Below are 23,507 nucleotides of genomic sequence, written 5' to 3'. Positions count from 1 at the left end.
GTGAAGTCTCTTCTTTTTAATGAACTCCAGTTAATTAATTGATCAATGGAAAACTGGTCTAAAACAGTTTAAGGCAATATAAAGCAATTTTCAACTACCCTCAGTTGTTCCTGTCAGGATATTCCCTTTTCCATGCTGCCCACAACAATCAACAGCTGTAGAGTGTGTGTGATACACATTCAATAACGACCACTGTGTAAACATGGGAATTTTGACTGCTTGAAGGATTGTTCCACGAGCTTAAATCAGAAGAGTGTTTTAAGTACCAGTACATTTTAGTAAAACTTAAATAACAAAGGGAGTGGGGGTAGAAAGCATCATATGCAATAAGGTGCAATAATTGAAAATGCCCCATACATTTTTGGAGAGCTCATACAAGGAGCTTCAAGCAACATCATGCATCCGTCAGAACCATAAGTTTTAGTGTGTGCTATGGTTTTCCATTTTTATAACAGTAGTTTTTCCGGCAGTCATCTATGAGCATACAATGCAAACCACCTGTGACTTCTAATGAGACAGGTATTCATTTCGTGTCCAGTGTTGTTCACAACGAAATATAGATGTAATGTTTTCACGATTGGTGCACAGAAAAAATACTTGCGTATATTTTTATATTACAGAACGCGATGAACTGGAAGTTTTCATAAGTCTATGGTCTACATCCCACCTGCCTTAGCAGAACCTCTCATGTGCTTCACAGCATATTGCAGCAGTACTTAGCAGCTTTCTGTGCAAGCATGTTTGAAACCAAGAACCAGCAAATGCTGAGGAACAAGGAGGCTAGTCTTTCGTGCTCAGACTTAAATATTACCAGCATACTCTATGTTGCTCAACATCTGTACATTTCCATTAAGTCATTGGTATCACCGTTTTATCTAACCAATCCTGGAGGCAACACATGGAGTGTGTCCCATCAGCAAATTATGAGAGGCAAACAGAATCTCTTTGCAATAGGAATAAAATTGTCTTATTCCAGCATACGCTTTATTTCAAGCAAGGCTGTTCTGAACACCACATTACCTGAATGACATGGTGAGGGTAGTGAATGACATCCTCATTAAAAACAATCAAAGTAGAAGACAGTTTGTGTACAAGAAAGTAGAGGCACAGATGACTGCAGTGAAAAAAAGGTTCTATTTAAAGAGAACACAGCATGAGCCAGCATACAATCAGGTAGGATGAAGACATTGTGACATGTAATTGTGCTAGCAGCTTGTAGCAGCATGCAGTGTAACTAACCAGTTTCATAAAAATCAAGATACAACCATGAAAATGTACATCATAAGGAACTCATCAAGTTGACGCTATGTACAGTGAATCAACACCTTTGCTACAACACTTAGCAAAACAAGCATTATGTTCAGCAACATGCAAACAAAAGTTGCATCGAACATAAAAAGGCATCTGCACTGTGCAGACACTGAAGTGCAGACCGGTAATACCATAACATCATGTAAGCAGCACGAGACATGTGTGAAATGTTTTCATTTACCTTTGCACATTAATGCTTACAACTAAAATACGGAACATGGTCATTCTTAAAAGAATGGCATTTTACAATCAACAGTGTTATCAGTGGGCACAAGTTCTAAAATTTGATTTTTAAGTGAAATCTTTGCACCAAAGGCTCAAACGATAACAGAGAAGAGGAATAGGCTTCAAATATCACTGAAAGCACATCACGTCTAGTGAGATGGCAAAAAAAAAAAAAAAAAGAAGATGGTGAACAAGAAAAATATCTCCATTACAATAATGCAGTTAATCACAGGTCCACTTCTGAAGAGTATTAAAATGTGCCACAGCTGCCAAAAGTTGTTCCAAAAGATTACTAATGCCAACACTGATTAACAGAGAACCCAAGTTTGAAGCTTAGCTGTCCAAAGCAGGCACTTCTGGTGCCCCTTTGGCCATGTTGACACATGGTGCCATAAAACCACAAAGTAACATTTAAATTATATGTCAATTGATGTGTTCAACAAAGATTGCATAAGTTAAAAAGTATTTGTCATTCACCAAAGCATACATACTGGCACGTGATACTTAAATTAAAGACAAGTGGATGCTACCAGCAACATGTGACAAAAAATTCTGTGTTTGCCTGTTTTACAAGCTATGGGCACACAGTTATCGCCAATGAAAGGATGAATCTCAGCAAAGTAACATGTCGTCCAGCAAATCGTGCGAAAAAATAATGTTGCCAAGTAACATAAGGATCAAATGTGACATCTATTGCATGCATCAGCTCAGAGCATGAAGCATACAGTGTAAAAAAGAAAGAAAAAAGGCTGGATGAGGTTTCACAGGTAAATACGCACCAATATGGGATCAAAATGAATATGAACACGTTCTGAACACACCTAGCAGCTAGAGCATGTGGCGATGCTGCTAGAAATGACAGCGACCTCATAGAAGTGCACTGAAGATATCCACTTGGGTGCCTTAAATGTTGAAACAGTAGTATTCGACAGGTTCATCACCGACATCATGGTAAAAAATGCCAGCTACACAGCTAGTTGAACTAGTGTTAAGTGTATATCAGCTGCCGAGAAGCAATATTTTGATGTATAAGCACTCTTTCCATTAATAATGGCAATAAAATATTTGCTGAAAGTATGGCATTATGTAGGCATTAAATTGTTTGAGCACACCAAAGTAACAAACTGTCAAGGTCAAGTGCACTGCACTTCTGCCTTCCAATTTTCAGGTTACGCAAGTGAAAACTGGTCTTGCCCAAGTATGTGCAATGGTCCAGTGAGCAGAGCATTTCTTTTATTTGAATATGCTTTGCTTAGCCCATGAAAAGGCATAAATAAAATATTCTCCCAGGGCAGGCCAGCAAAATATTCTGGCAGCGAAAACATGAAGTGCTGTGCAGCTTAAAATGGCAAATGATAAACTGTCCCAAAGTTCATGAACACTCACTCATATGAAAAGGAATATACGGAAATAATGTGCGCCTTTGAGTCAGGTTGCTGGCTTTTAGTGTCCTGTGATCATTTGCATGAACACTCAAGCAAAAAGAAAACAAAATAATGTGCGCCACTGAATTGTGCTCGTTGCCTCCCATTTTTGTTGATCATGCTTGACACACAGCTTAAACAACTTGTGCATGCAATCCAATTATGGGCATCTGTGAACACCTATCGCAAGACTGCAAATGGCAGCATTAATGAGAACAGTGCATCACTTATGTTGCCATTCCTGCTTAAAGCATAACAGTGGGATGGGAATCAATGCATACATATATAAATTACAATGAAACAAAAACAAAAAAAAACCACCAGCTAATGATATTTTTCGACACTGTCTTTAGCAAACCCTCGCTCTAAAAACATGAAAGATATGTTCTAGTATTTCTGTGTTTCTTTCAACACAGAATAGCACTCCATTTTCTTTCCCGGCATGTACCACATACCTTGCCTATAACGTCACCGAGAAACACCATAATTTGTGCTGCATGTAATTCACTGGCAGGATCTTTCTATATCTTACAACCCTGTGCTGATACGAGAGAATCAGAAGCTCACGGTGCATCACTGCTTGCTACTCTCCTGGCTGAGTCTAAGTGGCACATAAGAAAGATCAAATCTACCACGAGTTCACTGCAAGTTACTGATGACGGTCATGGCGAATGCAGTTAATGCATTTATGGCAGCCGCATCAATAAACCTGACCGATATCACCTGCACGAGCACTCACGGTTCGTGAAGGCGACATTAGTCGCAGAGTACGAAGGGTGCATCCGCCAGGCGGACAGTACACCCGGCATGGCCGGTACAGTACCACCTTCACGACTCGCACTTTGCAAAACGACGCCGTCACTTACACGAAGTGACGATGCCGTTCGCATTGGCCGCTTGCGTTGGCAAGGCGTAATAAATCGGGCCTACCGTTAATGCGCTAGCACGCGCGATTCCTGAGTAGATGTCGGCAGAGACAGCTGGTCAAACGTATGCCTCTGCCCGGCGCCTCGCTGGCGTGGATGTCAAGTTCTGCAAGCGGGCGTAAAAGTTTCTCCACGATGCGAATGTCTTTCCGGACCATATCCAGACGCCCGACGTGATGCCCACAATGAGAATGCCCAGGTACTTGATCATGAAGACGTAGAACTCTGGCCGGCGCAGGGTACGATCGCGGCGGTTGCACGACGGCTCTGGGCACGGTATGCTCCAACGCTGCTCTGCGTTCACTTGCCAGTGCCAAGCGAGCATCCAGTCGTCGAAGTGAGCTTGTTCGTAGAAGTAGCAGCATAACACTGTTAGAGCTGGTAAAGTATACAAGAAGGAAAAGATGCCGATCCGGACCATGAGCTTTTCCAGCTTGTCTGTCTTGGTGCCATCGTGCTTCATCACAGTTCGGATATGGCAGAGAGATATAAAGCCCGCCATAAGAAATACCTTGCCTAAGGCAAGATAGACGAACAGCGGCGCAAGAACGAAACCACGTAAGGCGTCCATGTTCCAAAGACCGACATAGCAGACTCCGCTGAGCACGTCCCCTTCTACTTTGCCCATAGCTAGGATCGTAATAGTTTTTACGGCTGGTATAGTCCAAGCAGCGAGGTGGAAGTACTGCGAGTTGCTCTCAATCGCTTCATGACCCCACTTGAGCCCTGCCGCCAAGAACCAGGTGAGTGTGAGGACAACCCACCAGATTGAACCGGCCATGCTGAAGAAATAAAGCACCATAAACATTACAGTGCACGCTTCCTTTTTGTTGTTCTGCGTGATCGTGCGAACCATTTCAATGTTACTGTGTCCACCCGGCACTTCGAAAGGCTCGTTACAGGCCACTTGGTCGCCGAGCACGAAACCCGCGAAATAGGTGGAAGACACCATCAGGTTGCAAAACGAGAGGAAAATGATGGGTCGCTCCGGGTAACGGAACCGCTGCATGTCGATTAGGAATGTCAGTACAGTGAACAGCGTGGACACCATGCACTGTATGGCCCAAGCACCGATCCAGTAGCGCGAAAACTTGAGGTTTTCGCCCCTGAAAAACATGTGGTGGCACGGCATCCCGCAGTTCTTTTCTTCCTTACCACGAATGCGGAACACATAGTCCAAACCAAGGGGCACACGAAACTCGCGTGGGCAGAGAAAACCATGATTCACAAGGAGACCCGTCGAATTCGGTGAAGTTGGAGTGTGGTTGATTCGATGCTCAGTTACATTCTCACCGACGCAAAGCTTTTCCGATGAGCCAACTTCTGGGAACTTGTCACACTCAAGGGACTCCGGCCACTTGAAGCCAAACTTGTTCATCAGGTGCTCGCAGCCTTCGCGCGCTGACATGCAAAGCGAACGGCACGGTGGGATTGGGTACTCCAGGATCGTGCACACTGGTGCGTACATAGAGCACAGAAAAAACTGCAAGTCCGGCGAGCACTTGACCTTGACCAATGGAAAGAACTGGTGCACTTCCATGCCGGCGTCTTCTTGCTTCTGGTGATTAAGCAAGTTGGGCATGATAGTCTCGTTATACTGAATGTCTTTGCACAGCGGAATCGTGATGGGTTCACAGCGACCATGATGAGGAATACGGTGCTCGGACACACGCGAGCTTACCACCTGGCCCAGGCCGGGTGCCAGCAGCGCTGCCAGCGCTACTAGGCCTAGTGAGACGTTTCGGGGCCGCATCACAGCCGCGTTTCCCAGGCGATGGCAGCCGCTCGGTGTACGTCCGGGAGAACTCCGAAGGCACAGGCTTCAAGAACACTACATGGCGTCGGGTTGAAGCAGGCCCATCGGCAGTGTTTTTGTTTCGGGCTAACGACACACGCTACCGAAACTGAAACATGGCCGCGCGTCTTGCTTGCTTGCTTTGGAAATCTTTCAGTGGTGCCAAAGTTGCCCCGTCTCCTCGCCCAAAACCCGCCGAACCACCGGTCCGCTCCATTGGCTGCCGGCGCGCCAACAGACGCCCGTCCGACCAATGTGCGCCTGGCCGGAGCTCCTCCTCTCTTAAGGAATCCGAGGGCGAGAAAGACGGACGTGGCGTGCGGGAAGCGTCGGTGCCTCTCTCGAACGGAGCGGCAGCCGCCGGTTTCCCTCTCCCTGGGTGCAGCTGGTTGTGCCCGCCCGAGCCGGCACTGCCGGCACACTCTTTGTTCCCGCCAAGGTCTTGGAGTCTCTCGGGGGCGCGTCACTGAACGGTCTCTGCGCTTTCCCGCTCATGGTCCGCTTCATAACACTGCGTCGGAAGTGAACACTTGCGTAGACCCAAACTACCCGGCACGCATCCAGTGTGTGCCATTTTTCGTCGCTAGCGGCCGCTCATTTCGGGTTGGTTCACTTCGATGAGAAGGCTCAGTGAGCCCACCGCAGACGCGTGGAGACTCCCTGCTTCGCTGTGGGTCGCATCCCCCGGTCCCACGTCGCTGAAGCGCTTTGTGTAACAACTGGTTTTACAGCTTTCGGCCGCACGTGTGACAGGCTTCGTTAGTAAAGACGGTCAGACTTCAACTACCTCCCCCACGCCGTTCTCAGGGGACAATAAAGAATTCTCCGAGAATTTCCACTTTTGTGCTTTAGCATCTTCACTGGACCTGCACGACGAGCTATTTTTGCTGCCAACCGCTCCTCCTCCGCTCTTCCGCCGCAGTCCTCCTCGCGCCGACCCTCGCGATTCCGGGCTGCGAGCTACCCTGGCTGCTCGTTTTCGTCAGCGATTTACAAGAGCACTCGTTGACGGTGCTTCCCGAGACGAAAGTGGTGGCCAACCTAGCCGTACCCACTCCGTATTCTTTAGCTCATGCCGATGGGATGAATGAACGAACATAAATTCACTGCGTGTTTTTTACAGCGCAACCGTGCCGTTGCAGGAAAAGCGTTCGTTTGATCCTAGGCTATTCATTGTCGCCTCAACAATGCATAGCCACTGATAATATGATGAGTTTGTGCCTGTGGTAACACTGATATATTAAGTGTGGCTGACATAATACATAGAATAATAAAACATGAAGACCCTCTCCCACTAAGCACCTTTACGTTACCTGCGCGCTGTACAAGGGCTGCAGCGAACAACTGTTTTAATTTACCGGTTGCCAGAAATGCCTGCGGTGGAAGGCTAATAGAATTTCACGGCGTTCTCATTTGGAATGCTATACCGACTGATGTGAAAGCAGCGCACAATTTTTCCGCGGCCATGAAGCGTTTCATGTTCAGTGGATAAGTGTATAATTGGACAGATGGTCAACTTGTTTGCTGTTATCCTCTGTATAATTGAATAGTGTGTTTTCTAATATTTGTATTCAGTTTTGTTTTCCTTTTGTTACTGTGGTAGCCGCCTGTCGAATTACGTAGGTACGTCGAACAATTGGCCACGTTACGCCGTTACTAGCCAGCCAGGCTATGAGACAAACAAGTTTTGCGAAGTTTTCTGTAATGTGAGGATCCAATTGACAATTAAAAAAAACACTATGTTACTCTCCTAAAAAAACAGCAGAAGTACCCATGGCAACTGTTGTCACGCCAAGTAAACACAAACCTGTGTGGAACGGGAAGTATGCATAAATGAGACTCACATTTGGGAAAGGATCGCAGCATCCGGGGCCATTCATCGCTTGCATTACAGGCGGCAAAACATGACCAGATTAAGGGCTCTATAATTGAACAAATGATGGAAAACAACGCCAACATCTTCTAATGTTATATATGTATGAAAATAACAAACCTCACAGCACTTGCGCGTATGTCGCTTCCTGTTCACAGTAATGATAGCTTCTGCCATGACAAAGGAAGGGTGTATAGCTTCGAGGTGCTGTCTTTCTGACAAAACCACCTTCACGCCTAATGTAAGCGGGTGTGGAACTTACGTTGGTCATCATTGCTTATCAGTGTGTTATTGGCAACCTTTCTAAACGCATCTACATACGCTTTCAGCGAGCGGCTGTGCTCTGTCCCACAGACTTCAAGCCGTTGCGGAATTAACTATAATGTTTAGGGCCAGCTGGCAGTAAGTTACGAAGATATGCGCCACCGTGCAGAGGAAGTGCAGTTGAACGGCAAAAAGATCTGACAGGTGTTTTGTTAAGCATACTAACAGTTTGTAGAACGCCGTGCAGAAGTAGTTTATAAAGTTTTTTTTAGCGGTTGTACAAGACGGACAGGCCGTTGCATCAATCAGAGATAAACTGAGCACAAACGATCGTTGATCAATGAAACTGAAAGCGCAGGCAGTAAATTTCTATGTAAACATAGGAATGAAGTTATTCTTAAGGTTAAGGCGGCGCACTTCAGTAATAACGGTAGCACGCGCTTAAGTAAGCCCTAAATTATCGGCGCATCAACATGAATTTTGAGGTCTATATAGAGCATTATGTTTTAAGAATGCATGCGCGTGGCCGTAACTGATGAGTTGGCGCTGTTTTCCCATGAGCATATATACTATACCCAGTGGCGTAGCTAGGTCGTCTGGCACCCGGGGCCCATAGGTCTTCTGTCACCCCCCTCCCCGGGTGTAGCCGGGGGAAAGAGGGGTGTCTTCAGTCCGTGGACGTATATGACACCCCCCCTCACTGGCCCTTGCACCCGGGGCCCACGGCCCCCCGGCCCCCCCTGTTGCTACACCACTGACTATACCTGCCTATAGGCAGGTATAGTATTTACATATTCCTGCTTTTCCACCGCCACGCGAGATTTCACTTGATAGCTGGGGCCTGTTTTGTCCTTCTCGTTCCTCTTGTGTCTTGCAGATACTTAGATTCTTAACTGCTTATTTGGCTTGAATGTTAGTTTAAGTCGATAGAGAGCTCGTGTTTCTCGAGAGCCACGCGTGTGCATTGCGATAGTGACGGTTATTTCAACAATGCTTCACTTTCTTTGGTGTTTCCTCTTTTCGAATGTTTAGCTATTTCTTCCTTCATTTTAGCTGGTTTGTTCATGATAACTAGTTCATGATAACCCTTTGTATATATTTAAATGTTTTCGTCAATAAAGTTCAGTTGGAAGTCCGCGCTCATCCGTTTCTTCATTATTTTTCTCCCTGTTGTTACCGTTGCGCTGCACACCCTCGAAGGTAGGCTCACGAAGTAGCTCAACCAATCACTTTCCTAGCTGGCGTTGGCACGATAGAAGTACACGTGCGATTGTGGCCAAATGGTTCGAGAATTGGACATCTTGCTGGGGACCGATGTTCAACCCCACCATCGGGAACGTGCGTGATCTTCTTTTATTATCATTTCTTTATGTACGTAAAAGCTATTCGGCAGGACAGCAGCAGCACTCAGCAGCTACGGTCAGTGAAGTGCGGAAGCATTCGCAAGGAAACCTTCGCTCTAAAAATATTAAATTCTTGACTTTGCTTGCAGCTGTCCATCTGCCGTCAGGAACACAAGTACAATAAACAGATTTAAAATTGCCGATTCTTGCGCTTGTCTGGTGACGTCACCAATGCAGAGCATTTTGTGCAGGCATTTAATCATTGTATATCTCGGTGTATAAATTATCTTTATCGACGTGGTGAGCCCACGAAAGTTAGGTGCAGCGAGTACATTCACCGTTGCCTCAGGTACACATGGCCGCCTGCTGATGCTGTCCTGAAACCTTATACACTTCTTAGGCTCGTTATGCGGCCTTCCATCCGTACCTTATCAGTTACCGCAGTGTAACATATGAGAGCGTCTCGTGAAAGAAAACGCGTCCTCTGCAGCAGACAGCAGCAATGACATGCATTACCGCAGCGCTGGAAACGGCAGTCGTCTGCTGTGAAAATAACAGAGTATAATTAAATGCCTATATTTGCTAGCTGTTTATTCTTATAGCATAGATTTACGTTATGAATGTTATTCTTTACAAGAAAAATCAATGCTTGACAGCTTAAAATGTCTGAGCTGAGCCAACCAAATATTCGCGGGTCACGTGGGGCACGGTATGGTCCAGATGGATGCAATTGTGGGAACGCCGTGCTTTAGCGCTCTGGCACGGCACGGAAGCATAGCGTTTCCGTCAAGTGTCTTCGACAAGCGCTTACACGTTGGGCCGAAACAAGAAGGAAATAAAAAAAGCAGATAGAAGTGCTCTTTTTCCTTCCTTCTTTAATACAGGGAAGAAATGAGTAAAATAAAAAAAGGGAAGGGGGGGAGCTTTAGCTGTGTTATCAAAATCACTTTCAGTTCATTTAAATTTATCCGTTTGTCCACGTTCGCCCAGGAATACTTTATAACGGCAAGTTCTTCATATTACGCTCATGTTAGCACGGACTGGTAGAGGAGAGAATATATGATAAATTGAGAGAAACTTGGGCGCTCCAGGCTGTAACGCCGCATAAGTATAAAGAGAACATGGACGCGCAATATAAGTGTGCCAGACACGGAAGATTTATCAGAGAAAAGGAATGCTGAGCAAACAGAGGAGAGACGTGTGTGTATATATGAAGAGTGGTTGTTAGAAGAAGAGCGTAGTTTAGATAAAGTTGGAAAAGACGAAAGAGTAGCTGTTTTGACAGCGCCCCAGTCTATGCAATCGGCACGAAAATGCAGTTGTAGGGATCACTGCCTTTGCCGCACATATCACAACCGCCTTTATTAAGCTACGCCATGCACGTACAACGCAGAACAAACAAGTGAGGGCAATTCGTTGCTTTCTGCGCCGACGTTCAAGGCGAAGAGAGAGAGAAAAAGACGCTTTTTTTTCAAGTTTTGCCGCTGGTAATTATATATATATTTTTCTCGCCTTTCGAATAAAAGCAGAAAGCTCGAACTATGGAACAAATGGAAGTGCTAACTATGTTAGGAATAGTACTTAAATATGTGGCGAAAATGACTGCCAGGAAGAGCCGAGCAAACTGCGAGAATTAAAGAACGCACGCTCCTTTAGTGGACGCTGCAGTTTTAAAAAGTAAATGATCTATTAAGGCAAGTTTGCTAGTAGTCCTCCATTAGTCCTTCATCCGCCATTATACAGAGAATCTCACCTCATTTTTACTCAACTAACAACCGCTTTTTCCTCGCGACAGGCGTCCCACTGTATTTATAGTGATTTATTCAGTATGCGTGTGCGTGCCAAATACACCACCTGTTTTTTGTTGATATTTGTTGAGGGGAACTGTAGCCCAGACTGTAAGTGAAAGCGTGTCTTGAAGTATAACTGTTGAACTCTTGCCGCTGTGATCGAGAATGAAGGATGAAATCGGCAGGCAACTCTGTTTCTCTCCTTTATGCATGCCCTGTCAAAGAAGCAGCAAGATGTCAGGCTGAGCAAAATATATAGGCATACAGCCTGCACATTATGCCCCTTTCCACAGGCAAGGCGTTGACCACTTGATGCTTCTTGCAATTTGGCGTAGTATACAATCTCTCACTTCCGGGCTGTCGTTTCCCGCTATATGCAATTTTGTGGAGTATGGCTCACGTATACGCAAGCACGTGACGCGTGTATACACTGAGAAACAACAGTATATAGTCACGTTTATGAAAGCGACAGCAGCGCATCATCATTCCAGCGTATCGCATTCAAACGGACATATAACGCGGGAGGCGCATCGCATATGCGACAAGCAGAGGAAGCTTGAGTGACTGAAGTCGCCTTTAACGAATTCATGTAAATGGCTAGTTATAGCGTATCACATTAAGGGGGAAAGAGCGAAAGCGAGAGGTCTGGCGTTTGCTTTCCACTGGCGTGCGAGACGATCTCGCTGAAAGCGGACGCGAAAGGTCGATGCGGTGTATGTAAACAGTGTCGCATCACATTATGTTGACGCGCTAAGAAATGCAATGCATTATACCGTCGCATTCGTTCAGTGCGGCTTGTGACGCACAACACTGAACGAGGGTGTGCGTAAAATGAGACGAATGTGCTTTTCTACTTTTATTTTCATGTTTGTGGGTAATGTCTAATTAAATCGTTAGCAACATGCTTAAAATTTCTTGTCACGTGTGAATTTTTTCTATTACAGTGTTCGAGTTGACTGTCCCAAACTTACGTCAACCATCCGTGTTTATTCTAGTATATCAGCGTTCAGGGAATGCGTCTGAAATGGCAGCAACTTGGTGTGAATTTGCACTTCTATCTCGCCTAAAGATCGCTTGTTTATTTGACCGCAATTCCGGAAGGGCGGTGTTTGCGTAATTGCATCCGCTGTGTGAGTACCAGTAAATAGGAGACATGGCTACGGGTCTAACGTTCGTACATTACGGAAAGCAAAAATAAATGTTCAGAGAACTTGTGTGGTTGCCTTGTGTACATTTCTTGTATAGTGCAATTAATAAAACAATGGTTTATTTTTGGACAGCTTCAAGCCACAGGAAACAACACGCGATCGAGCAGCGTGTTGTCGGGGGGAGGGAGGGGGTTAACTTAGTAGGAACACTGTTACAAGCATAAACTGAGAACGCGTAATGAACATCGTCTGAAATTTGTTGTCATGGCCGTTTATTCTTATCCAAATACAATAACGCCGCTTACGAGGTAAATATCTAGCCTGCCTCTTACAATATCGTGTCACTGCATACTGATGTTTAAACGGGTTATAGCCGCGAATAAAGTGACCAATTTATTTGCACCAAGTGAAGCACAGTATATAGGAGCTGAAACGCATCGTTATTCTCGCTATAATGTACATTGTAATCCCCCTAGCAGCGTGTATATATGCGTAATTATGTCGTTCAGACAGGACAACCAGACCTATGCTCCTCGGGTAAAATTTTGGGTGTGCTGAAACGACTGCGAACGCACTGATTGTTCTGAAGAAAGTCAATCGATGTCTCAGCGGGCACCCTCAGATCTTGCAGCGGTGAATCCCACACGTTGTTTTGGAAGAACTGCCGAAATTCTCGAGCGATGGCTATAGTGCTGCATTTAGATTTTGCAAATACGAGTTTGCCAGAAAAAAAAAATTGTTGCGTGCTGTAAAATAGCTAAAAGAGCCAGCAAAAGTAACGGCGCTGTGCTCTGCAACTTTATGCTGCATGTGACCGGCGACGCAGTGGAACATTCCGTGCCTGAGTATGCACTCCTCGACGTTGGAGCAGGTGATGCAAAACGACCAGCTTGGTATCGGCAGCGCTTGGAACAAATTGTCTACCGAAGAATCAAAATACGTGCTCCAGATCGAGTTCAAATTTCGCTCCGAGTGGTTGCTTTATTTAATATTATTTCGACTAGAACGCTGCAGCAGAGCAGTACACCCTCCTATATACATGCGCGAAGCCCTCGTGTTCTCCTTGATGCTATAATTCAAGTGAAGATTACAGCGATGAACCAATTTTTCTTTATGATTAACATTATGGTGTGCGTGTTTAAATTAAGGGCTGGCCGCTGAACGGCTGCCCGGAGGAATACTAGGGTTCCGTTCGCAACAGAAAGCACCCCTCTATAGTTGCCAGAAAAACATTGAGCATTGAACATTGGTGCCTTATCTAAGACTGGCGTCGTTATATATAGGTATATATAGGTATGTATAGGTATATAATGCCAATAAAACAAATAGACGGAAAGAGGCACACAATGTGACAATATACAACACTGACGGCTTTAACGCATGGTCTGAAATATCTTGTCTGCGGATCTCATGGCTTGCCTGCCGATTTCCTCAAAGTAAAACATCTCAGGATGCATATATATTCCTTCACTTCACAAGCGCTGGCTATTCCTTATCGTTATCGCACAACCGTTGCACCAACGGGTATAGCTCCTGTACAATGCCTTTATGTCCCCAATAATTTCCACCCTTAGCGCGGACGGAAGCCTTCGGGGAGCCGCGGAATGCATCGGAGTCCGGGCGCCGTCCCCGCCCCACGCGGGTCCCTTGATTAGTGCACGTACGTCCACCGGCTGTCGCCGTCATCGAGAGTTGGGTCGAGTAATGGGGGAGACGCTATAGCTGCGGTGCGGTGAAGGACCTCTGCACGGGCAGCCTGACGCACAGCCGAAACGTCCACGCCTGAGTGGTTTGCTTTTGAATTATTGAACAGAGAAATAGCTGCGCCGATGACGCCGAGAAGACCCCGACACGAAGCGGCGGAATACAGCGAAGCAGAGCTGTCGCAGTTCTACTGCGCCAGCCACGTCGCTTCCGCACATTGATAAAATATAAGCGGATGTTTCTTCTTTCGCGCGGACGATTTGAAGCGCAGCCTGCGGCAGTGTGCACCGATTTCAAGAGCTAGAGTTCCTTAATTATGAATTCAGAAAACCGGACTCACGATCCCTTTTCTTTCCGCCTCGCGTTTCGTTCGAGCAGGCGCTATATGCGTGTGTGTACGAGTGTGCTTCCTTTCCGCGCGGCTTGCCGTGCGTGCATGTATGAGCTTTCCACGATGAACAGAAGAAGGGGGCTGAGTGCAGTCTTGATTTGCCCTGCGGCAATGCGGCGGCGCTCGGCGTTTTTTTGTCGAGCGATTCGGACCCCGATGGACCAATCAGTTTTAATTAGAGCGCCGCCAAAGGAAACGACATGCTCAGAAGACTGTGCGCATCGCGTCTCCCCCGACAACGCAGCTGCGGAGAGCGTGAGGAGGAGGGTAAAATAGCGTTGCTCTTGTGAGACGTCTGTACGAGGCGCGCGGCGCGTTTCTTTGCATGAGGCGGTGGCAGTCTGGAAATTAAAAGCGCGAGCAAACACGAGCACCTCCTACTTGTGAGGGAGAGCCCGAAAGGCGCCGTATCGAAGCCCACGGGGTCGCTTCCGCCTGGGTGAGCGCGCACGCCTCGTATTTCGAGCACAAAGCAGAAGAACGGTTCCTCGCACGCGGCGCGCTCGACGGAGGCCTTTCCTTCAGATCCGCATTCCGTGCCGAAACCGAGAAGGAATACAGCGGCCGCATTGATAGATCCAGGCCGGCGTGGCTTGGGTGTCTGTTTTCACGGGCCATTACGCGTCCGCTAGCCCCGCAGCGCAAACTAATGGGATCGGTGCGCGGCGGCGAATTCGGCGCCGCGACTGAATCCAACGTCGACGACGACGCGCGCCGAAGCAGCCGCGAGGCCCCCCTCCTTTCGGGTCAGGGGAGGTATACACACGCGCGCAGCTTTCATCTCGCCGGTCAGCTTCGGAAGCCGGTCCCGAATGGCTTGCCTCTTGTGCCACGATGTTCGGGTCGGCTCCGGAAGCGTTCGCCGACGCAGCGGCTCGCAGGGGCCGCGGCGGGACATCGCGAGCATCCTTTTGCTTCGGTAGCCCCCCGTTCGCAAGGCATGTCGGCAAGCCTGCTGTATACCTGCCGTTCTGCTCGCTGCTTTCAATGAAGCGGAAAAGCCGTTGAGGTCGCTCATGTTTCAACAGCGGGAAAGACGGAAGAGAAAGATGCGTTCTGCTCACTAATCCCTCGACAATTCGTGCTGTCTGTTTTCAGTCTGCGCTGAAATCCTGAACGAGTAGGGCAAGCTATTGATTCCCATGTTAATACTGATTATCTAGACATAGTTCATCGCACCGCAACTAAATCAGGTACGATAAGGGCATTATTGTTCGGTTTCGCAGTTGCAACAAGAACGATTTTGTTCCCAAAGCACATAAGGCAAGGCCTCGAACATCACAGATTGGTATTTCCGCCAGCAGTGATCACGCTCAGTGGCGTAGCAGCAGGGGGGGCCGGGAGGCCGTGGGCCCCGGGTGCACGGGGCCAGCAGGGGGGGGGGGGTGTCATATACGTCGGAAGACACCCGAAAATTGTCGATATCTTCGCCTTCCTCGACTACACTGGGGCGGGGGGGGGGGGGGGGTGACAGAAGCGCTAATGGCCCCGGGCGCCAGACGACCTAGCTACGCCGCTGATCACGCTGTCTATGTAAATGGCCACCTGGCAATTGAAAATAAAAGGTTTTTTACTAGTGCTCTTGCACTGAAGAAACAAAAGAAATGGCAGTACTTGGGGACCGAGCACTGCGTGATCAAGTCTCGGAAGACTGGTGATACGAGAGTCTTTCGCATAAACTGCGATGTAGATCTGAGGGTCATTATGTAGCTTTCGTTTCCTTCGTTTTTTTTTTCTTGAGTATCTACGCAATCCTGTTCATTCATCATGACGCTGCAATGACGAAAACAGTTAATTTCACAACTGCTTGAAAATAACACTTTGCTCATTCATATTAACGCACGTAGTTTCCGTAAAAATAGATGATCTTATTACAGCTTTCCTTGCTTATTTGCACCATATATATATATATATATATATATATATATATATATATATATATATATATATATATATATATATATATATATATATATATATATATATATATATGTGTGTGTGTGTGTGTGTGTGTGTGTGTGTGTGTGTGTGTGTGTGTGTGTGTGTGTGTGTGTTTCCGAGACTTGGCTCAATGAACGAGATGGAAGTATGTTGACTTTTCATGTTATTAAGCTGGGTATGGTCACCGCTCATCAGACAGTCATGGTGGTTCTGCCATTTTCATTCCTTCGGACATTTCCTATTCTCGTAGATACGATGACGTTCCTTTGTGTTAAGCCGTTTGGATTGAATATGATTAACCTTTTATATGTTATAGTAGTAGAAACTTAATTATTGGATGCATATATCATGCGCCATCCCCTTCATCTTCCAAATTCATGCGTAATCTTGACCTCATACTATATAAGCCAACTTTCGAGACCAGTGGCGTAGCTAGGTCGTCTGGCACCCGGGGCCCTTAGCTCTTCTGTCACCCCCCCCCCCCCCTGGTGTGGTCGAGGAAGGCGAGGATATCGACAATTTTCGGGTGTCTTCAGACGTATATAACACCCCCCCCCCCCCCTTACTGGCCCCGAGCACCCGGGGCCCACGGCCCCCCGGCCCCCCCTGTTGCTACGCCACTGTTCGAGACTAGAAACATCATATTAGTAGCAGATATAGCACCTACTGAACGTTTTAGCGGATACGGATTTCAATCGCTAATTGAATCACCAACACAATATACTACTAATGGAGCAAATACACTCATAGACCATGTTTTATATAACTTCTCTCTGCGCCCTTCCGCCTGTGTGATTGACAGTAATATAACGAACCATTGTCCTATCTTTCTCTCTTTCAATGCCTCCTGGCCAGTTGCTAAGTCCTCTTTCGTCACATGCATTTTTGACGAGAAAAAAGCTTGATGAAGTTATTTCAGAAGCACAGTAGTCCGAGGTAACGTCCCTGTGCGACGCTGAAGTAGCTCTTTAAAAACATTTGGACATTGATTATAAATGGTGTGTTCGCTAGCACAAAATAGGCAAAGTGCAAAAAAAAAAGTAGAAATACCTTCAAAATCCTTGGGTGTGTTGCGTTTCGCCTGCGACACGTGGTTTTGCCGGCGCGACGGCGGCGGGGCGGCGGACATTTTGGCCCGATCGTCGTCACCGCAACACTCATCGCCAGGTGTTTCCAGGCGCGTCTGCGGCGATGCGACCGCCTAGGGATTTCGTTCCAGTCATTGTGCCCGAAACAGGCGATGCCAAAGCAGGGATCTCCTTCCAGTTATTGGGCCCGAAACAGGCGATGCCAAAGCAGGGATCTCGTTCCAGTCATTGTGCCCGAAACAGGCGATGCCAAAGCAGGGACCATCTTCTCGTTACAGTCATTGTGTCCGACCGGCAGCGCCACGACAGTGTGCTGCGCAGCGCCACGACCAGGTGCTACGAGATCGTGCGCAGCGCCACGACATGGTGCTACGGCATCGCTACGACAGTGTGCGTCACCATTAGCCCATTGTACATTCACGTGCTCGTCTTTTGAGGGGTTCCTTCTTGCCCTCAACTGCGAGAGTATAAAAACAGCTGCCCCCGGACGCCAGAGGAGGGCTCCGATTTCTTCCGTTGAGTGAAGTGCTCTCCCGTCTCTCTACTTCGGTCAAACCTGACCGCCAACTCTTTGCGATGTTAAAATAAACAAGTTGTTTCGTTGTTACCTGTCGACTCATGCTTTGCCGGGACCTTCGGATGCTTGCAGTTGTACCCCAGGCCGCCAGGCCAACGCTACCCTTGGGGCTTGCGACCCAGGTACAACCACGGGCGTCAGCGCCGAGTTCCCAACAGATCGTACCAGCAGTCCTATCCAAACATCTGGTGGCAGCGGTGGGATCGCGACAACGGAGGCCAGCAGCAAAGAGATGCAGTTGACAGTATGCTGAGCAGCTCAACGACGATCCGGGAGCAGTGCAACGAGCCCTGTGTGACGACTGGTTGCCTGCAGCGGAACGACTGCGCGGAATTCCTGCCTGCGAGGTTTGGTGAGTGCGGGACTTTCTTCTTCTGAGCTTTGCCAGGCTTTTGTTAGTGTCAGAAACAGAGCTGGTAATTGTGGTTGTCGTTGCTGCCGGGTTAGTTTGCGGCAAGACAATAGTAAGCAGTAGAGAAAGCAGCATTCAGAGCAGCCATGGATTTGAAGTCGTTGCGCAAACCGAAATTGTTGGAGCTTGCAAGAGAGTTGGGTCTGGATGTCTCAGACAAACTAAGAAAACCTGAACTGCTAAAGGCTATTCTTGAGTTAGAGGCTGAGGATGACGAGCTGTCGGAATGCCTTGAGACTATTGAGGAGAGGTCAAAAAGACAGGAGCGCGAACTTAAAGAGCAAAAAGAGAAACATGAGCGCGAACTTAAAGAGCAAAAAGAGAAACAGGAGCGCGAACTTAAAGAACAGAAAGAGAAAGAAGAGCGTGAACGTAAAGCAGAGAAAGAAAAAGCAGAGCGTCAACACGCTTTGGAAATGAAGCGTCTCGAGATAGAGATGGAACGCGCTCGTAATGGAAGTCAGGCACACGGTGCAGGAGAACGCGTATTGTTCAAAATGACTGACCTGATGCGGCCGTTTAAGCTTGGAGAGGACATTGGTTTGTTCCTGGTTAACTTTGAGCGAACGTGCGAGAAGCAGGGGTTCTCTCGGGAAACGTGGCCACAGCGCTTGCTCACTTTGTTACCCGGCGAGGCGGCCGACGTAGTCGCTCGCTTGGATAGAGAGGAGGCAGAGGATTTCGACAAAGTAAAATCGAGTCTGCTAAAAAAGTACCGGCTGTCTGCGGAGGCGTTCCGTCGGAAGTTTCGGGAAAATGAGAAAGGCAGAAGTGAGTCATATACAGAGTTTGCGTATAGGCTTATGTCGAACATGCAGGAGTGGCTCAAAGAAGAGAAAGCGTTTGGTGACCACGATAAAGTTCTGCAGTGTTTCGGGCTAGAACAGTTTTATAGTCGGTTACCTGAGAACGTGCGATACTGGGTCTTGGATAGGCCAGACGTGAGTACGGTGGCTAGAGCCGCTGAGCTAGCCGAGGAGTTTGTGACGCGTCGAGCTCGCGGAGCTAAGGACGGTCAAAAGGGTGAATTTGGCTCCAAGTCTGAGAGGCCAAGGTTCACGCCCATGAGATTTAAGGGGGACACGCGTAGTGCGGATGCGAGCGAAAGCAGTCCGACCAAACGTAAAGAGACGGCGGCAGCCAAACGCAGAAAGCGGTTCGAGATGAGGCGAGCGGGCGTTTGTTATACGTGCCAGAAGCCGGGTCACTTTTCGGCGCAGTGTCCGGAAACAACACCAAAAGTTGTGTTTTTTTCAATAGGCAGCACTGACGAGAACATGAAGCTTCTTGAGCCTTACATGCGAGACCTCCTCGTAAACGGGAAAGAGTGCCGAGTGCTTCGCGATTCCGCAGCTACGATGGATGTAGTTCACCCGTCTTACGTAGAACCCCATATGTTCACGGGCGAGTGCGCATGGATCAAGCAAGCCGTGGAAGCTCATAGCGTGTGTCTGCCGGTAGCAAAAGTGCTTATTGAAGGACCTTTCGGAGCGCTTGAGACAGAGGCGGCAGTGTCATCTATGCTGCCACCCCAGTACCCGTACCTATTTTCAAACAGGTCCGATCACCTCCTGCGCGAGAAGGGGCTTTTGTTTGGTGAAGCTAGTGTTCAGGCCTTAACCAGATCGAAGGTTCGGGAGCTCGCTGCAAAGGCGGTAGTTGCGGGGCCGACGTTATCAAACAACGAAAAAGGGTCAGAGGCGCAGCAAGCTGATATTCAGAGCACGCCCGAACAGAATAAAATTGAGTCTGTAGCGTTGAAGGCGCCAGATACTGGAGAGGAAAATCCCGATTCGGGAAAGTTAGAAGAGCTATCTACTGATTTGCTCATCGCGCCTACGTCAGACGGACTTGATAGGTTGCTAAAAGTCAGCCGGACGGCTTTGATAGCCGAGCAAAAAAAGGATGGCAGCCTGGAAAACGTGCGCTGCAATGTCAAAGAAGGTATCGCCAGGAAAACTGCGCGTTTTGTGGAAAGAGGTGGAGTCCTGTACCGGAAGTATCTAGACCGCCGAGGAGTGGAGTACGATCAGCTGGTCGTGCCTCAATGCTATCGTCAGGATCTGTTGCGCTTGTCACATGGGGGTTCGTGGTCCGGACACCTAGGAGTTAAGAAAACTAAGGACCGTCTCTTGCAAGAGTACTATTGGCCAGGGTGTTTTCGGGACGCAGACCATTTCGTGAGGACATGTGACACTTGTCAGCGGGTGGGCAAACCAGGGGACAAATCGAGGGCGCCGTTGAAATTGGTACCTATCATTACGGAGCCTTTTAGACGGCTCGTTATTGATACAGTGGGACCTCTGCCGGTAACAGCCACGGGGTACAGACACATTTTGACTGTGATCTGCCCAGCGACAAAGTTCCCTGAAGCAGTGCCGCTTAAAGAACTCAGCTCAGTTGAGATAGTTAATGCACTACTGTCCATATTTGCGCGAGTTGGTTTTCCTGCAGAAATTCAATCAGATCAGGGCACAGTGTTTACTAGCGCTTTGACGACAACTTTTCTCGAAAGGTGTGGGGTAAAGCTGTTACACAGCTCAGTGTACCACCCACAGTCGAATTCCGTTGAGAAGCTCCACTCCGTCATGAAGCGCGTGTTGAGAGCGTTGTGTTTTGAACATCGAACTGACTGGGAGCTGTGTCTGCCTGGGGTGATGTTTGCTTTAAGGACCGCGCCGCATGCGGCTACGGGGTTTTCGCCAGCTGAACTGGTGTACGGTCGCTCGCTTCGATCTCCGCTTCGCATGCTTCGAGAATCATGGGAAGGTAGGGGCGACGACCCAGTCGTGGTGGAGTACGTGCTTAAGCTCCTCGAACGCTTAAGAAGGGCACAGGAGTTGTCAGGTGAAGCAATGGCAAAGGCCCAGCAGAGGGCCAAGGTTTATTATGATCGGACAGCCAGGGCCCGTCGTTTTGAGGTTGGCGATGAGGTCATGATATTGCGCACATCGCTAAACAACAAACTAGACGTGCAGTGGGAGGGCCCAGCGCGAATTGTTCAGAAACTGTCGGACGTTAACTACGTGGTAAGTCTGCCAGGAAAGCGGAAAGCACAGCAAGTTTACCACTGTAATCTGCTCAAACCTTATAGACAAAGGGAAGCAGTGGTGTGCATGATGGTAAACGTTCCTGAAGAGCTTCCGGTCGAGCTTCCGGGACTAGGCTCAGTGACGAACAGGGAAGACACCGGTCAAGTCATTAGTGACCTTATCAGTAAAGCACCGCTGTCGCCTGAGCAGAAAACCGAACTACACCAGCTATTACAAGAGTTTCAAGGTCTGTTCTCTGAGAGGCCTGGTAGGACTTCTGTACTTACTCATGATATAGAACTTACCTCCACAGAGCCAGTACGATCCAAGGCGTATCGGGTGTCACCCCGCCAGAGCGATATTATGGAGGCTGAGGTAAAGAAAATGCTACAGCTCGGTGTTATTGAGGCAGGTGAGAGTGATTATACCTCCCCTTTGATTTTAGTTGAGGTACCGGGCAAGGAACCTCGTCCTTGCGTCGACTACCGCAGGCTTAATTCCATCACTAAGGATCAAATTTATCCGATCCCTAACATCGAGGAGCGCCTTGAGAAAGTTAGTAGCGCTCAGTTTATTTCCACCCTAGATCTTGTCAGGGGTTATTGGCAGGTTCCACTTACAGAAGAGGCTAGTAGGTATGCGGCGTTCATTTCACCAATGGGAACATTCCGTCCTAAAGTGTTGAGTTTTGGTTTGAAGAACGCGCCATACTGTTTTTCAAGCCTCATGGATAAAGTGTTGCGGGGACAGCAAGAATTCGCTTTACCGTATCTAGACGACGTAGCGATATTCTCCGCATCCTGGTCTGAGCATATGACACACTTGCGGGCAGTGCTGACCCGCCTGCGCGAAGCAGGCTTGACAATCAAGGCTCCTAAGTGCCAGTTAGCACAGGCCGAGGTTGTCTACCTCGGTCACGTGATTGGTCAGGGTCGTCGCCGCCCCTCTGAAATAAAAGTGGCCGCTGTGCGAGACTTTCCGCAACCGCGCACAAAGACCGATATTCGGTCGTTCTTAGGTGTCGCCGGCTACTATCAGAGGAACATCCCTAGGTACTCTGATATCGCGGCTCCCCTGACGGATGCTCTAAGAAAGACAGAGCCTCAAACAGTCGTCTGGGACGAGACAAAGGAAAGAGCTTTTAGCGCCCTAAAGAGTGCCCTAACAAGCCAGCCTGTGCTACGATCGCCAGACTATACAAAAGGGTTCATTGTTCAGTGCGATGCTAGTGAGCGAGGCATGGGCGTTGTACTGTGCCAACGGGAAAATGGAGAAGTAGAACACCCCGTCCTGTATGCTAGTCGTAAGCTGACCAGTCGTGAGCAGGCGTATAGCGCCACCGAGAAAGAGTGTGCATGTCTCGTGTGGGCCGTTCAGAAATTGTCATGCTATCTAGCCGGCTCGAGGTTTATCATTGAGACAGATCACTGCCCTCTCCAATGGCTGCAGACCATCTCTCCCAAAAATGGCCGCCTCCTGCGCTGGAGCCTCGCTTTACAACAATATTCCTTTGAGGTGCGTTACAAAAAGGGGAGTCTCAACGGTAACGCCGATGGCTTAAGTCGAAGCCCCTAACGTAGGAATCAGCCTCAAAATTGTTTGTTACTGATGTTTTTCTTCCTGAGGCAGGATTTTTTTTAACATATTGCTTTTGTTTAGTGTTTCAAAGTGATGATATGCTTTCTAGTGCAATTTTTAAATTTGTGGACGCGTTCTGAGTGATGCTAGACTACTGTAAGGAACTAGGCAGTGGTATAAAAAGGGGAAAGAGCCTGGCAGGGCTTAGTGAGGGTTGTGCCGTGCTTGCTGACTGAGCGGTTGAGTTTTCAGCGTAGTTCTAACGCTTGCCGGGAACGAGAACAAAAATGTGAACTCTCCCGAAGTCACTTTGCAGTGTCCCGTGCGAACCTGAACGAGAGAACGAGGCCTTCTCTGTGCGCTGCGCTCAAGAAACGTCAAGGGACGCCCGACTTCGGTTATGAGCATCATCGAGCGACATCCCTCCGGACAGCGGATGCTGTCCCCTGTCCATCGGGATCTCCTTTCCCCGGCGGGGCGGTCTGTTGCGTTTCGCCTGCGACACGTGGTTTTGCCGGCGCGACGGCGGCGGGGCGGCGGACATTTTGGCCCGATCGTCGTCACCGCAACACTCATCGCCAGGTGTTTCCAGGCGCGTCTGCGGCGATGCGACCGCCTAGGGATTTCGTTCCAGTCATTGTGCCCGAAACAGGCGATGCCAAAGCAGGGATCTCCTTCCAGTTAT

At 48.2% G+C, this 23,507-nt stretch overlaps 1 protein-coding gene across 1 annotated transcript; it reads right to left on the bottom strand.

Annotated features, from left to right (window-relative positions):
- Window positions 1-940: 940 nt before the first annotated feature.
- Window positions 941-5,922, bottom strand: LOC142566441 (frizzled-2-like). Its single transcript, XM_075677400.1, has one exon. The coding sequence runs from the start codon at window positions 5,637-5,639 to the stop codon at window positions 3,945-3,947; it is 1,695 nt and encodes a 564-aa protein (XP_075533515.1). The 5' UTR covers window positions 5,640-5,922; the 3' UTR covers window positions 941-3,944.
- Window positions 5,923-23,507: the final 17,585 nt, after the last annotated feature.

Source organism: Dermacentor variabilis, chromosome 1 (assembly GCF_050947875.1).
Source record: "Dermacentor variabilis isolate Ectoservices chromosome 1, ASM5094787v1, whole genome shotgun sequence".
NCBI lineage: Eukaryota > Metazoa > Arthropoda > Arachnida > Ixodida > Ixodidae > Dermacentor > Dermacentor variabilis.
Note: the sequence above shows the minus strand (reverse complement) of the source record. Positions and strands in the feature narration are given on the sequence as shown.

Bases quoted from the DNA above. Each gene is read 5' to 3' on its own strand.
- LOC142566441 (XM_075677400.1), bottom strand. From the start codon at position 5,639: ATGCGGCCCCGAAACGTCTCACTAGGCCTAGTAGCGCTGGCAGCGCTG.